This window comes from Macrosteles quadrilineatus, unplaced genomic scaffold (genome assembly GCF_028750875.1).
Source record: "Macrosteles quadrilineatus isolate MER2022 unplaced genomic scaffold, UCM_ALF_1.0 Scaffold_8__2_contigs__length_117827958, whole genome shotgun sequence".
In the NCBI taxonomy this organism is placed as follows: Eukaryota; Metazoa; Arthropoda; class Insecta; order Hemiptera; family Cicadellidae; genus Macrosteles; species Macrosteles quadrilineatus.
In genome coordinates this window covers 114,892,342-114,905,895 of record NW_026542601.1, presented here as the reverse complement: position 1 = coordinate 114,905,895, position 13,554 = coordinate 114,892,342, and the positions used below count along the sequence as shown (strand labels likewise).

The 13,554-nt window shown below is 37.2% G+C and overlaps 1 protein-coding gene across 10 annotated transcripts in view; it reads left to right on the top strand.

Annotated features, from left to right (window-relative positions):
• Window positions 1-13,554, top strand: part of LOC128999884 (hemicentin-2-like) — a 397,910-nt gene that overhangs the window by 327,300 nt on the left and 57,056 nt on the right. For all 10 annotated transcript variants that reach the window (XR_008491326.1, XM_054426630.1, XM_054426626.1 and 7 more), the window contains one exon: window positions 6,103-6,257. Coding sequence is in view for 9 of the 10 variants with exons in the window: in XM_054426630.1 (XP_054282605.1) it covers window positions 6,103-6,257 (155 nt within the window). In the remaining variant the exon portion in view is untranslated. The remainder of the gene's footprint in view (window positions 1-6,102; window positions 6,258-13,554) is intronic.

Below are 13,554 nucleotides of genomic sequence, written 5' to 3'. Positions count from 1 at the left end.
GTGTGGTTGGCGAGGACTACGTATCTCATCTGCGGAAGAGGATGGACGAGATACATGAGAAAGTCCGTCGCAACATATCTGGAGCAAGTGACAGGATGAAGGAGAGGTACGACGTGAAGGCCGAGAAAGGAGGGTTCACACCTGGAGACCTCGTGTGGCTACATAATCCCCGAAGGCGTCGTGGATATTCACCTAAACTCCAGAACTCATGGGAAGGACCCTATGAAGTAATTTCCCGTCTAAATGATGTCATCTACCGGATTAAGAAGCAACCAAATGGCAAACCCAAAATAGTCCATTTCAACAGGCTTGCACCCTACAAAGGAGATCACGGCCAACAAGATGAACAAGTTCGCAACATCTCAACCGAACCAAGAGACTTCGTGCCCGAGAAATGTGGAAAGGCGGAACTGAAACTGTTATATAAGGACCTCTTCACCTTGCCAGTGGATTATGCCTTGGCCCACTGCGTAGCAGAAGACCTGAGAGCGTCGCGAGGTATAGCCACAGTCTTCAGGAAAAAGTTTGGAGGGACTGAAGCCCTTGAGCGTCAGAGACCCGCCATTGGCACCACCCTTTACCTGAAGCGCAATGGGCAGCATTTGTTTTACCTCGTTACGAAGGAAGCGTCAAGCCAGAAGCCCTCCAATGAATCGTTGAAGAAAAGCCTGCAAGACCTGCGAGACAAACTTCTTCAGATTGGAATCAAAAAGCTTGCTATTCCAAGGCTGGGATGTGGTTACGACGGACTGGAATGGAAGACTGTAAGAAATATGGTGCAGGAACTTTTCGAGGACACTGGCATCGACATTGTGGTCTGCGTATTCAACCCGTGGGGGACCGGAGACATTGCCAGAAGATCTCAAGCTTCGAGAGAAATCTGTTCTGGGGCAGAACAGTCTTAAGGAGGGGGTAGTGTTACAAGTCAGGAACCCCGCGCAACAATAGCCAGGCGCCGTCACAAAAGGGTTGTTTGTTTACACGGGTTTCTTAGAACGCACCACTGATAGACAATAGACCTATGTCAACGGACTACCTCAATAGGGGCCCTAGAACCTTCTACTTCTACGCCGGTTTGTAAACAACGGATGCTCGAACTCTCCACTCTAGAATGTTCCACGACAAACTCATATAAGGGACCGTCTTCCAGCACACGGCAGTTGAGTTGAGTTGAGCCTTCCGAGAATCGTCGCAGCAAGTGCCCGTCGGTGTTAGTGACCAGTGCTAGTGCTAGTGGCAGTGACAGTTTAGTGACAGTGAGAGTAACAGTAACAGTGTAGTGTCTCTAGTGACAGTGTAGTGACAGTGTTGTAACAGAAGTAGGGATAAATCCTGTAGAGGCTAGCTGTAAGTAGAAACATTGTAAATTAGAATAGGCTTTAGCTAGGTTTAGATAGGGTTAGTTAGGTGTTAGGAAATTGTAATTATTGTAAATACAGAATATTAGTGTAAATAAAATAGCTATTTTAAAATCGCCAAGTTTTATTTGTAAAGAACCTGCTAAGCCCGCAACAATACGTTAACTGTAAGAAAGGGCCATGAGGTAATAAGTTCGCCTGAAGAAGGGAGTATTCTGATTTCATTTCATAAATGTATACTGCTTACATAAAAGTTTATAGAATCAATCTACAAAAAAATCAAACCATTATTGAGGTTTTCAATGAAAATACACCAAAGTCGTTCACCTGACTGGCGTGGCTTCGATTATGACCGGGCAACCGTAAACTTTATGTTGTTCGGTTGTTCAAGCCGCCGGAAGCTATTCAACTTAAAAGCTTGTGTTCCTTCATAACCCTTAGACTATAAACTAGAATGCAACACTGTAATGTGCTTAGTATGTTACCCTATTTGGAACAAATATTAGTTCTACCGATATACAGGGTTGCTGAAAAGTAACTTATACCCGCCCTCCTTAACTTTTCAACAATTTGAGATATTTGAAATCAGTTTGCAGCAACCTTCGTAGATATTAGAGGGGCTACAATAATTATGGTCAATTTTGAAAATTTTGCCCTTAGGGGTAGTGGATGTAGGGGGTGGCTCAAAGTTTTTTTAATGACAAGTATTGTCGAGTTTGTTATCATTTTACAGATCTTGACAAAACATAACAATTAACATAAAGAAATTGAAAATCGGACCATTAATAACAAAATGGCAGTTCAAAATTACTTTTAAAAACTATTGTCTTAATCGAGTGTAGGAGTTTTGCCAACGGGTATCAGGTAGAAAGGGTCCCCATCCATGAATTCCACATACTGCGGAGTTTTGCCAACGGTTGTGGGTTGCGCGAGAGGTTGACGGAGAGAGAGAGAGATTACACGTGACCGTGAGGGTGGCTTCCGCTAAGGGTGGACAAACCAGACAGGATGCTGACTGTGTTCAAAGTAATGGAGTTATGCACCTCTGCCTGTGAAAGGAAATGTATTGCATTTTTACCCTAACATAACCTAACCTAAACTAACCTAACCTAACCTAACCCACTGCGACAAGCACATAACTGCCAAGCGTAGACAACCCTGACAATCGCTCTCCCTCCCTCCGTCACACTCTTCCTCCCACCACCACCGTTGACAAATCTCCGCACCAAGAGGTGGCCAAAGGCATCCCCCCCATCTACCTGACACCCGTTGGCAAAACTCCGGTTCCCGTCTTAATCATTTTAGCTGCCATTTTGTTATTTATGGTCCAATTACTATTTTCTTTATGTTAATTGTTATGTTTTGTCAAGACCTGTAAAATTATACCAAACTCGACTATACTTGTTTTTTGATAATTTTTAGCTATCCCCTACCCTCACTACCCCTATGGGCAAAATTTTCAAAATTGACTATAATTTTTGTAGCCTTTCATGGCTAAGAAAGTTGCCACAAACAGATTTCAAATATCTCAAATGGTTGAAAAGTTAAGGGTGGATGTAAGTTACTTTTCAGCCACCCTGTATAGCAAGTTTATTAACGATGGAGGTTAGATGCAATAATTTAAAATAGGAATCTTCACCTATAAGCTCTAGAGCAATATTATTTTTTATCAAGTATTTCCTACTTCGTAACGATAGTATGGTAGGAATTTGTTTAAGCTATGGCACAATGAATGTAATATATACCCTTTGAAACGGGCTTCTAAACGTGATGAGTACACAAGTGCAGACGTATTTAATATACTTTCAGGTCAAGTAGTATTAGGTTTTTTTTCAATTTCCGTTGTCTATACAAACTTAATATTGTCTAGGAAATAGCCAATGGCTTTATTTGTTTATTGACGACAATGTCTATAAATTTCGTTAAAATGAACACGATAGTAGCCTAGGTTTACCAGGATAAATAGTAGGGTGGTATACTGTAGAGTAGTTTGATAAATCGTTGACAGAATACTTGCATGGACATCGTATCAAGCAGTAAACACGTGTACCACCAAATTAAATGTTAAGAATTGATTTGAAATCGTTGATACTGTATTGTTAACCTAGTATTTTCTTAACTGGTTTAGAGCTCAATTTAACGGGGGAAAATATAAACATCAACAATTGGAAACTTTAGAAGCTACTTTCTTGAGAGCTAAACTTTGTATAAGATTAGTAAAAATATATATTTTTATTTTAATTCCCCATCAAACAAGAAATTTATCTCAACACAGACTTTATCCACCCATCCGATTGCAACGCCCCCAACGACCCTTATGACACAAGAGTATATAATTCCATTGAGAACATCCCCAGCAAATCACCGTGCATTAGGCAAGTTCAATGCTGACAAGCGAAGTTATTTAGAATCGCAATCAGTGTTTGAGTGGAGAGTTCTCGGACGGAAATCCGATTATTATTACAAGTAGCTTTTCATGAATGGGTCGGATCGCATTCATATGTTAAAACGAGCACTCAACTCTCAATTCGCTCTTTCTGCAGATCTCACAGTCAGTAATTTTACCGAGAATGTATTACATCCCTCATTTAACCCCGTATTAGAATTTTACGAATTTAGCGATACGGTTCGCTTTACAATGTCGTTGACTGAGTTGAGTGGCAAAGAATGAGTTACTAAACTAAAATCATACTGCAGGTACTGTAGTTATTTCCTTTTTTGATATTGTGTAGGATAGGTTAAGAAAATATAGGTCTAAAGTGTAATTAGAATAATCTGAATTTAAAAAGGGAATCAGGTAGCTATGATACGTTACGATTTAATTATTGTTCATCTGTCTTATGGTTTGACGATGCATAGACATATAAAGAAAAAATTCCAACAGTGCTAACATTCTTCAAAGATAAAGATACAAATTTTACTGTTAATAAAATCCCGTATTTTAACGTGTGCGGCGTTTTAATCTAAAGGATGTTGATTCGATCACGAATTGATTCTAGGTGCAGATGCTGTGTTATTGAGTTGCACAACAACTGCAACAAGGCCAGAGTTTCGATCGGCCTCAAACGGGAAAAAATTCCAATAGCATAAGAAAACTCAAATGAAAAAAAGTTATATACACACGCAAGGAATATCACCGTATTGTTTTTGCAATTAGTTGACTATAGAAAATAGCAAGACCGATGGGTGGTTTCGTGAAAAATCCCAACACAAAAAAAAAACAAGAAATGTTATATATTAAAAGGGGAACAAGCCTATTATGAACCTGGGTATGCACGGGTTCTACGGTATTTGATCATTGGTTCCCTTTAGTAAGGAATTACGACCTTAAAGGGCAATTTATGAAATAATGGTTTTGCGAAAGCTTTCTCGTCATGATGAACATTTTAAGTCTATGGTTTATGGGTGTGTGACTTTTAGTTTTCTCAAAAGTTCATGAGTACTTAGGGATTTATATATGGATTATAATTAAAATAATATTTTAATTATTTAATTACCCAACACAATCACTCACCTACTATTTAACGGAGAGGTAAAGCACGGAGTACATTTGTATTCAACTCGGTTAAATTTGCTTAAGCCAAACAGCGGTTGGAGAATTTCCTGCAATTCGCGCCGGACATAAACACAAATACGGCGATATTTGAGTGCGAAGCTAAATCAGACGGAAGTTTATGCTGGATCAAAGGTGTCAGGAGCCGGTGGGAGATCTTGCGCCGGCTTTCCTACTTGATTGATCCCGCCTCCTGGATTATCCTGAGGGACTGCGTGGTCCTCACACTCCAGCTGTTCTATACTAGGGATATTTAAAAATTGAAAATGTTTTAAGTGAGGTTTGTGTTGGGTTGGGTTTTGCTCGAGAGATTTTGTAAGATGTTATTGACACACGATTTATTTTTCACTCTGGGTGTTTAAATTTTGAAATAAGTTGAATTTTGTTTGTGATGTTATGGATGAATTTAAAGATACGTATTGAAGTTCAGAATGTTCTGTATTCAAGATATTAAAAAGTTTGAAAAGAGTTAAGCTGTCGAAATGAATTGTTGATAAGTGCTTTAGGTAAAGGTGAATTATCGGAAAAGGGTTTAACATATATCACTAGCAACAGGCGTTTACGGATTTAGCAATAATATCTCAAAACACGCAATATGAATGCACAATATGTTATCGGTCCATATTTCATACACATCATCAACTGTTTTGTATTTAAAACAAGTTGTTTCATATTGTAGTTCAATATTTTTACCTTTAATAGTTATATTGTTTTATTTCATGCTCCTATTAAGTAATGAAACATAATATTAAAAAAACTATTAACCTGAGTTTTTTTTTTTTTTTTACGTTAGTTATTTCATCTCAGATATTGTATATCATAGGTAATATTCCACATTTAAAATCTTTCTGTAATAGTAATTTAACATCAGTCTACTATATTGTATTTATTTTTATATAAACTTAATTAAGGTCTGTCACAATCAGAAAACAATTTGGTCACCTAGTAGTTCAAACTGGTTGTTTTACATTATCCTGTTTGGTGATTAAGAAGTATACAATTTTTTTGAGGCCTTCAAATGTGTCAACACTGTGAAGCACATTAAATTAGCAATGTTTTGTATTACTTGTTAACCATATCTCCTCTTCACAACATTAGCTATTTCCTCCCACCCCATATCGAACATAATGAACTGACTTAAACCTGACCTTTGACCTCTACTCTCCGACTGACCCCGATATGTTTCCTCAGGGCGGAGCTCCAGTACACCCCCAACAGCACCGTGAGTCACCTGAAGGTTCGACAGCTTCAGGTCGCCGACGAGGCTGTCTACAAGTGCGAGATCACCTACCTGGAGGTCAGAGAGGGCTGCCAGGTCGTCCAGTTCATCAACCTCATCACTCTCAGTGAGTATTGTATAGTTACTGGTCTAGATTAGTAAATTTGTAAAAAAAACTTTCTCGAAGGAATAAAATACACTTTTCGTCTTTCAAGTGTTAAATCACAATATTTGTCCTAGGTATGCCACATTCAGTAATTCTGTAAAACTGATTTATCTAGTTTAAATAATAATAATTTCTGTGTCATCATTTAACTCAATAATAAGTTGATTTTATCAAATCGATGTAATGTTTTGCTTCGCTAATAGATGTTCCAAATGTTTAGAGATACTTACCTAATAGTCTAACGTCATGATCCAACAAAAGTATTAGATATGATTTTATATTGCGTGTACATACTGTTAGTTGTACCGTAATCATACTCAACCAGGAGTAAAGTGTTTATTTATGAAACATCATCGTAACTTAATACCAGGTTCTACAAACTGGGAATCGTTGTCTTATCATTATTTGTTGCATAGTTATTCCCCGAAAAAAAAAAAAAACATGTATCATTCTGTTTGACCGAATTTTACAGACACATTTACTCAAGTTCCTAGGTGATGCAGACTAGTATTAACTAATTAGTATTACAATAATGTTACTATCCTTATCTCAATACTATTTACAATGGGGGAGCGAGCTGGTCTAGTAGTTAGAGTGCGGGACTTCGGTTCCAGAGGTCCCGGGTTCAAATCCTGCTAATCACCAATGGATTTTTTCCATGTGATAATGCCGCAACCCGTAGGTCTAGCCTGAGGTAATGTGAAAAACAATTCTGGGCTTGTGGCTAACGTCCTAGGACAAAAAAGTATATACAACCCTTGTAACACATTTCCACAAACATATCCTTACATATTTACTTCGACAAAAATAAATAGTATTTGACGAAATTATTTTCTAATCAAATGATTCTCTAGGAAAACGTCTTTCGTGCGAGACGGTTATTTCACAAATACAGAGACGTGAGGAATGGGCGAATAAATTCTGTTGAAGTAGGGGCTGGGATTTCTGACTGATAGTGCTTGATGCCCTCGATTTGTTACTTGTCCTTCCCTTGACTCGAGGTTGGTTATTCTCCATTTTCCTGACCTCTGGTGTTTTGTGTGAGAGCCAACGTATCAATCGTGCCGAGTTCTGTTTATATTGTCCCACGACTGGGTCAAAAAGGCATAACTACAGCTGGCAATGGGGGGATTTTATGTAGACGAGAGTCAATTGTACCATGTGTACTGAACGTAATGTTTGAAGGAAATCGGTACAATTCCTTGTGGATGTGCCGGGAATTGAACCTGTCCCTCCCGCACCAAGGTCCGAGACGTGAACCACTAGACTAAGTGTGTTGTTTGTAAAAGGCTATAGCTACTTTTCCTGTCAACGTTACTTTTTCAATGCGGTATTTTTGTGTGTTTGAATGAAACTGGGCTTATTTGATTTCATTTCATTTTAATGCAAAAGTCAATTTACACAGGTTTTATTCGTGATGCCCATAACTCAATGTTATATGCAAAAAATACATGTCAGATTTTTTTGCATGTTGTTTTATGAATACAGCCTTCGTAATTCTTTGGGATTCTGAGGTCTTCTTATCCGAACTAAATTACAGAATGTACATAAGGGAAATTGAAACCAATTTTCAACGTTTGTAAAGTCGATAATTTATTTAGTTTTTGGTCCTGTTATTCTATAGATTCCAAAGGTAAATCTATAGATATTTTCTTAAACACCTTCACACCTTGGGTCGTTAAGCACCTGGGGCCGTTTTGCACATTACTTCAGGTAAGGTCCTAAAAAGTCGCCTGATTACCACATTGCTAAGGGCGATGGATGATTGGCTAGATTTTAATCTGGAACCAAGGAAACCAGATCCCCATTATATAAAACTAGACCAGCCACTTCCCAACATACTAAAAGAGTAAAATAATAAGACTTAGGCAATTCGTTGGGAGAATTAGTTTATAAGCCTCACAAACAAAATACATTCCAAACCTTATTTGCGACCTTTTCAAAACACTCGTTCCAATCGTTTTTCTCCAGACAAAACCACAGAATATCTTCTACAGAAAATTGCACAAATATATTCCCCACGTAAAACCAATTCCAATATATTTGGGAAGAAAACCACTTTGGGTCCCCAGTGAAAATAAATCCTTGGCTGGGAATCGAACTTATTTACGGTCGACCACTGCAAATATTTTACCAAATCACCAAATGGAAGGGATGCACTGGTGGCGGGGACGATATATTTGGGAGATGTGCACAATATTAGCAAGTAGGATCGCCGTGCGTTGGGTTTGTAATATCTAGAGGGTTACCTGTGCATAAATCAGGACGGCGGGACTCAGATTTGCATTCTTATTGCCACCACTAATTCTGCTTCGGACATTTAATCGCAGCTGTAGAGCCGCATGTCTCATTTCATATGATGGATTTGAATCGGCTTGCGAAGTAATATATCGATTGGTAAGTAAGGTGTACGTTAATTAGATTTTTGCCTAGTTAGTTTTTAAATTTTATATGGTAGGCCTATAATAAAAAAGTATATCCATCTATATTTTTTTTAAACTTAACTATATTTTTCACTAATATTTTGGTTCGATGGTAATTCTGTATACATTTACGAAGTCAATGTGTAAAGTTTGACCCCTTTATCATATAACGAGGATGGTTTTATATTTTCTTTAATGATTTTATATTGCATGATAATTTCATGCATCTCTAAAATGAGGTTGTCATTAAATTGTGATGCTATAAAAACATAAAAAAAATTAGGTTTTGGGGTAGTTCGATATTTGTTTGAATTGTTTTATTTAGTTCTAATGTAAAACACCTAGAATGTAGACCTATAAGATACTTTAAACTAGACCTAGCTGATTTTTTCGTGCTTTGCAAGGGAATGAGAATATTGTGATTTTTGCTTTAAAGGCATTACATTCATTTTTACCCAATTTATCACGGATAGTTTGGGAACAGTACTTTTAAGTCCTTCGGGTTTACAAGAAGCTAAAAATGGAGGACGGGTAGCAAACTTATAGAAGAGTGTGTATCGAAATAAGACGCGGTTAGGGGACGGAGGTAATAGACAGCGCTGATTGGCTGAGCAGCTAGCGCTCCTACTGGTGGGTAGGGTAATCAGGTTTGTCACTGCCTGCCTCAGGCGCTGCCAAGCGGTGATGATGGCCTGGGAATTACGTTTACGATCCTTACCTCCAGGTCTGGGAAGGAACTGCATTAGCAAGATAATGATTTTAATCTCACAGCCAACAGTCAAGAAAATATGTCTTCCGAAACAGAACACCGTCGTTTATTTCCTACCGGAAACTAATCTCGGGGTTCTCCGCAAAATGATTTCTTGTTTTCCGTTCACCCTCGGGCTCAGGAAACGCCCACGAGCTTCCACCCTTTTGGAATGGAGTTTTCAGTTTTTACTATACACTTCAGGTAGTTAACATGTACAGTTACATAATTTTCTAAGGAACGCTTTTCAAATTGTTAAAATAATAAGTATTTACTATGTTTTTGAATAGTTAACAAACTTAATCATTTTTTACCGTAATTTATTACGTTTCTACAAAATAAAATGTAATATGCATAAACTTTTTATTATTCGTTATTGCTTTCTAGTACATTGTGCATGAGCGAAAACCCCTGTTCAATCCTTAGGACAAGGAGTGAATCAGCAATAATGAGGTGTTTTTAAAAATTGGTGTAAATACCTGCTTCTTGTAATCCAAATTGTTGCTGTTATGATGCAACTGGTTTCGACTTATCACGAAGTCATCTTCGGGCGTCCAGGGGATGTCAAATCACTTCATCAGAAGGTCGTCAATACACACATACGTTCATACACGAACATGGTCACGGTTACGAACAAAAACACAGACACGAACATTGAAACGAAAAAAGTACGATTTAACGAGTAAAAGCTAAAAATGGTAACACCGGTGAGGATTATGCGTCACGGCCGGATGGATGTAGCGTCTAGACTGTTTTTATGTCACTTACATTAACTTATACCATAACTCATAATAAACTCGTTATTGTGTATATATATATATATATACTGTATATATATAAATGAAATGAAATGAAAAATCCTTGATTTTTTCAGGCAAAGTTAGGGCCACATGGCCCTTTCTTACTGAAATTAAATACAACTCCTACAAACTCCATAATACTAATCGGACCATTTTTATTTCACAAAAGGGAAAATTATAACTTCTTACACGATGCATAGTGAATATACTCCCTTAAATATTTTATCATCCTAGGTCAACTCCAATTTTTGATAGGGAATGTATCGGCTCTAAAAATAATCCTCTTAGCGAAAACTTCCCCGAGGAGACAATTGGTTATAAAATATTTACGCAGCCATCGAAGAATCCAACCGTCTCTAGTCGAAGCGTTCCATAATCCACAAGAAACTCCCCCACTAAACACTGCACAAGGGCTGGGTAATATTTCTCTAAATTAATTTCGCTACTTAAGAAACATCAAAGAGGCGTTGTCGTCTTCATCAGAAAGACTTTCACGCCCTACGGGATTATCAATTTCATCAGACTCGTCTCCCGAATAAAGGCGGATCACAAAACCATTTGTTTTGACGGGAATTAAAACACAACATTGTTTTCGGGGAACAACATTAAGGGAGATTGTTTTAAGTGGCTCACTCCACTCCCCTTTCGGTCCGATCGTCTTGTTTGTGAACTGAGTAATCCGAGCCTGGGGCTTCACCCTTCCCGTTGGATGAGGTGCAATCAAAGTCAAATTATACCTAGAACGATGTGTGGAACAACTAAGTTAAATGGGTACAGCGGTATGTAGGCCCTATGGGCGTAGAGATAACCCACGCAAATAACACGGTAATGGAAACAAGGGGAACAGTATGATAAGTAAGGGAATGCGTGATTGGTGTTAAGTTAAATAATGAATATTTTTATTTACATGCTCAACACTATATTGACTGACTGCGTCCTGAAGGTGTGCGTTTTGCAACAAAATAGTTACATTCTTTATATTTGCATGTTATCTGGAATCTATATCTTTTGTTTAGTATATCCATAAAGTAAAAGTTCAACTATAATAAAATCAAATTACAATTAGTGAAATTCAAACAAGGCAAATATATTTCAGGCTGTAGGCTACTCGGAAGATGGCGTAGTGTGATGTGAATATTTTGGTTGAGATTCAAACAAAGCATAAAAAGGTCCACATCATTTCTTCGATGTGTCAATTTAGAATGCTATTCCTCAAACAACATAAAGTTGAACAAGAGGTTAAAATTTATTTGTCGTATATATAAAACTCCTTAATATTTGACAGCAATGACGTGTGGTTCATTAATTAAGTAACTTTTTGTAGCTGCAAGTTTTCAGAAAAAAATTAATTATTTATGAGTTTACCATTGTTTAAATATCCCGTTACGTGAAAATCCAATAGTGACAAAATCGATCGAGCAAACATTTCGAAGCCCTCTAGCAGGTAAATACAGGAAAGTAGGAATATTTGATCAAGTGTGTTAAAGGGCGCATTCGGAATACAATGTAAATCAAGAGACGTTGCTTGGAAACAAGGGGCTGCATCAGCGGTGATGTTGTGGCCTTGTTATCTGTTGACAATGTTTTCCCAAGAGATGTTTAGCTAGTGACTGTCAACATCGAGATATTTATCCAATAACTGTTAACAAATAGCTGTCTATCTGACGACTGTAAACACAATAAGGTGTTTATGACAGGTTAACTATTGTTAAAAAGAAGTTTGACTATTGATTCAGTGCTAGTAACTTTGAAAAACAGTTATAATTATCTCACGTTTGTAAAACACTATTGTTTGAATAATGCAATATTTTTAATAACGACTGAAAATAATATGGTTTGCTTTGTGAAAATAGGTCTTTAATTAATTATATGTTCATTTAAAACTTTTTAAACTGGATCCATGTGTAGTGGTCAACAAAATGTTCTTGTCCTCCAATTGGTGTACCCACAGATATTATTACCGCATGTCTGTAAAAAACACATGTATTAATAATTATTTATCGACTAGTATGCAACCATCTAACAACAATTAGTTTAAAAAATTACGGCGTAGTCAACCCATCAGCCTTTTAATCATGGGGTCCTGGGTTCAAATCCCGCCAACCACCGACGGTTTTATTGCAAGTAAAGTTTTAATACCACAAACACTCTAGACATAGCCTGAAGTAATGTAGAAACAAATTCCTGCGTTATAGCCTGGTAAAATAAAAAAAATAATATCCGTCAAGCTAAACAAATGTATAACACACGAATCTAAATTACGTTCCTCCCTAATAACTGATTCCAAAAATACAATCACGCATAAATAGATTATGGTTTATATAATTCTTTTGTGAATGTTGCGCCGGAAATACTTTTTCAAAGAAATAATGTCTGTCCATTATGCACAATCAGTATTTACTCTATTAGTTATCAACATAATGCAGTATTCCTTAGTGTCTGTTAAAACAATTGATAGTCGTAGCTGTCAGAATGGTTGTATTCAACTGAGCTATATGGTTATTATTCCTAGAACTAATCGACCATCAAGTGACTATCGAAATATAGACTTAGTAATTCGAATGACCGCTGTAGATAACGTTGCTTTATATGTTCATTGTCGTCACTAGTTCCAAATATAATCGAACTTTAGGCTTAAGTAATCTTTCCTCTGTACTACATTATATTTCTGGGAATATGTTTTAGCCTTTAATGTACTTTAAACTATTAAACTAAGATGTTGGGAAGTCAGTTCGGGTTTCGTCCTTTATTGCGAACCCGTTTAGAGTAATTGAAAAGCCACCCCTTAGGCTTTAAACAATTCGATGATTCAGTTAGGATTTGCCAAACACACCCCAGGTTGGGGCAGAAGATCAAAAGATAATTTAACAAACAGGGGATTTATCAGAAGTGAATCAATTTTGAGCGGACAGAACGGCTTCAGGGACTTTACACCCTACGGTCCCTAGAGCCCCTGCAGCAGCAGCGCTTTCCAAATACATTTGTTCATATAATATATTGTAATATAATTTCAAAAAAAATATTATATTACGCTTAACCATTGATAGGTGTCTCTTAGCGCTATTATTTAGCTTTCTTAAACAAACATTGCCTATTAAAAATTATAAAATATTATAATTTAATATTTTTATTAGCTGGCTGGGTAGCCAAGTTTTTATAGTCCTCGCATAGCAATCAAAAGGGGTAGCTGGTCCCACCCTGAGAAAAGTCAATGCCTAGCTTTTTGAAGGTAAAAAAAAACTAGGCCCAGCTCTTCCTGATCTTTGTGGGCTTTAAATAATACTAAC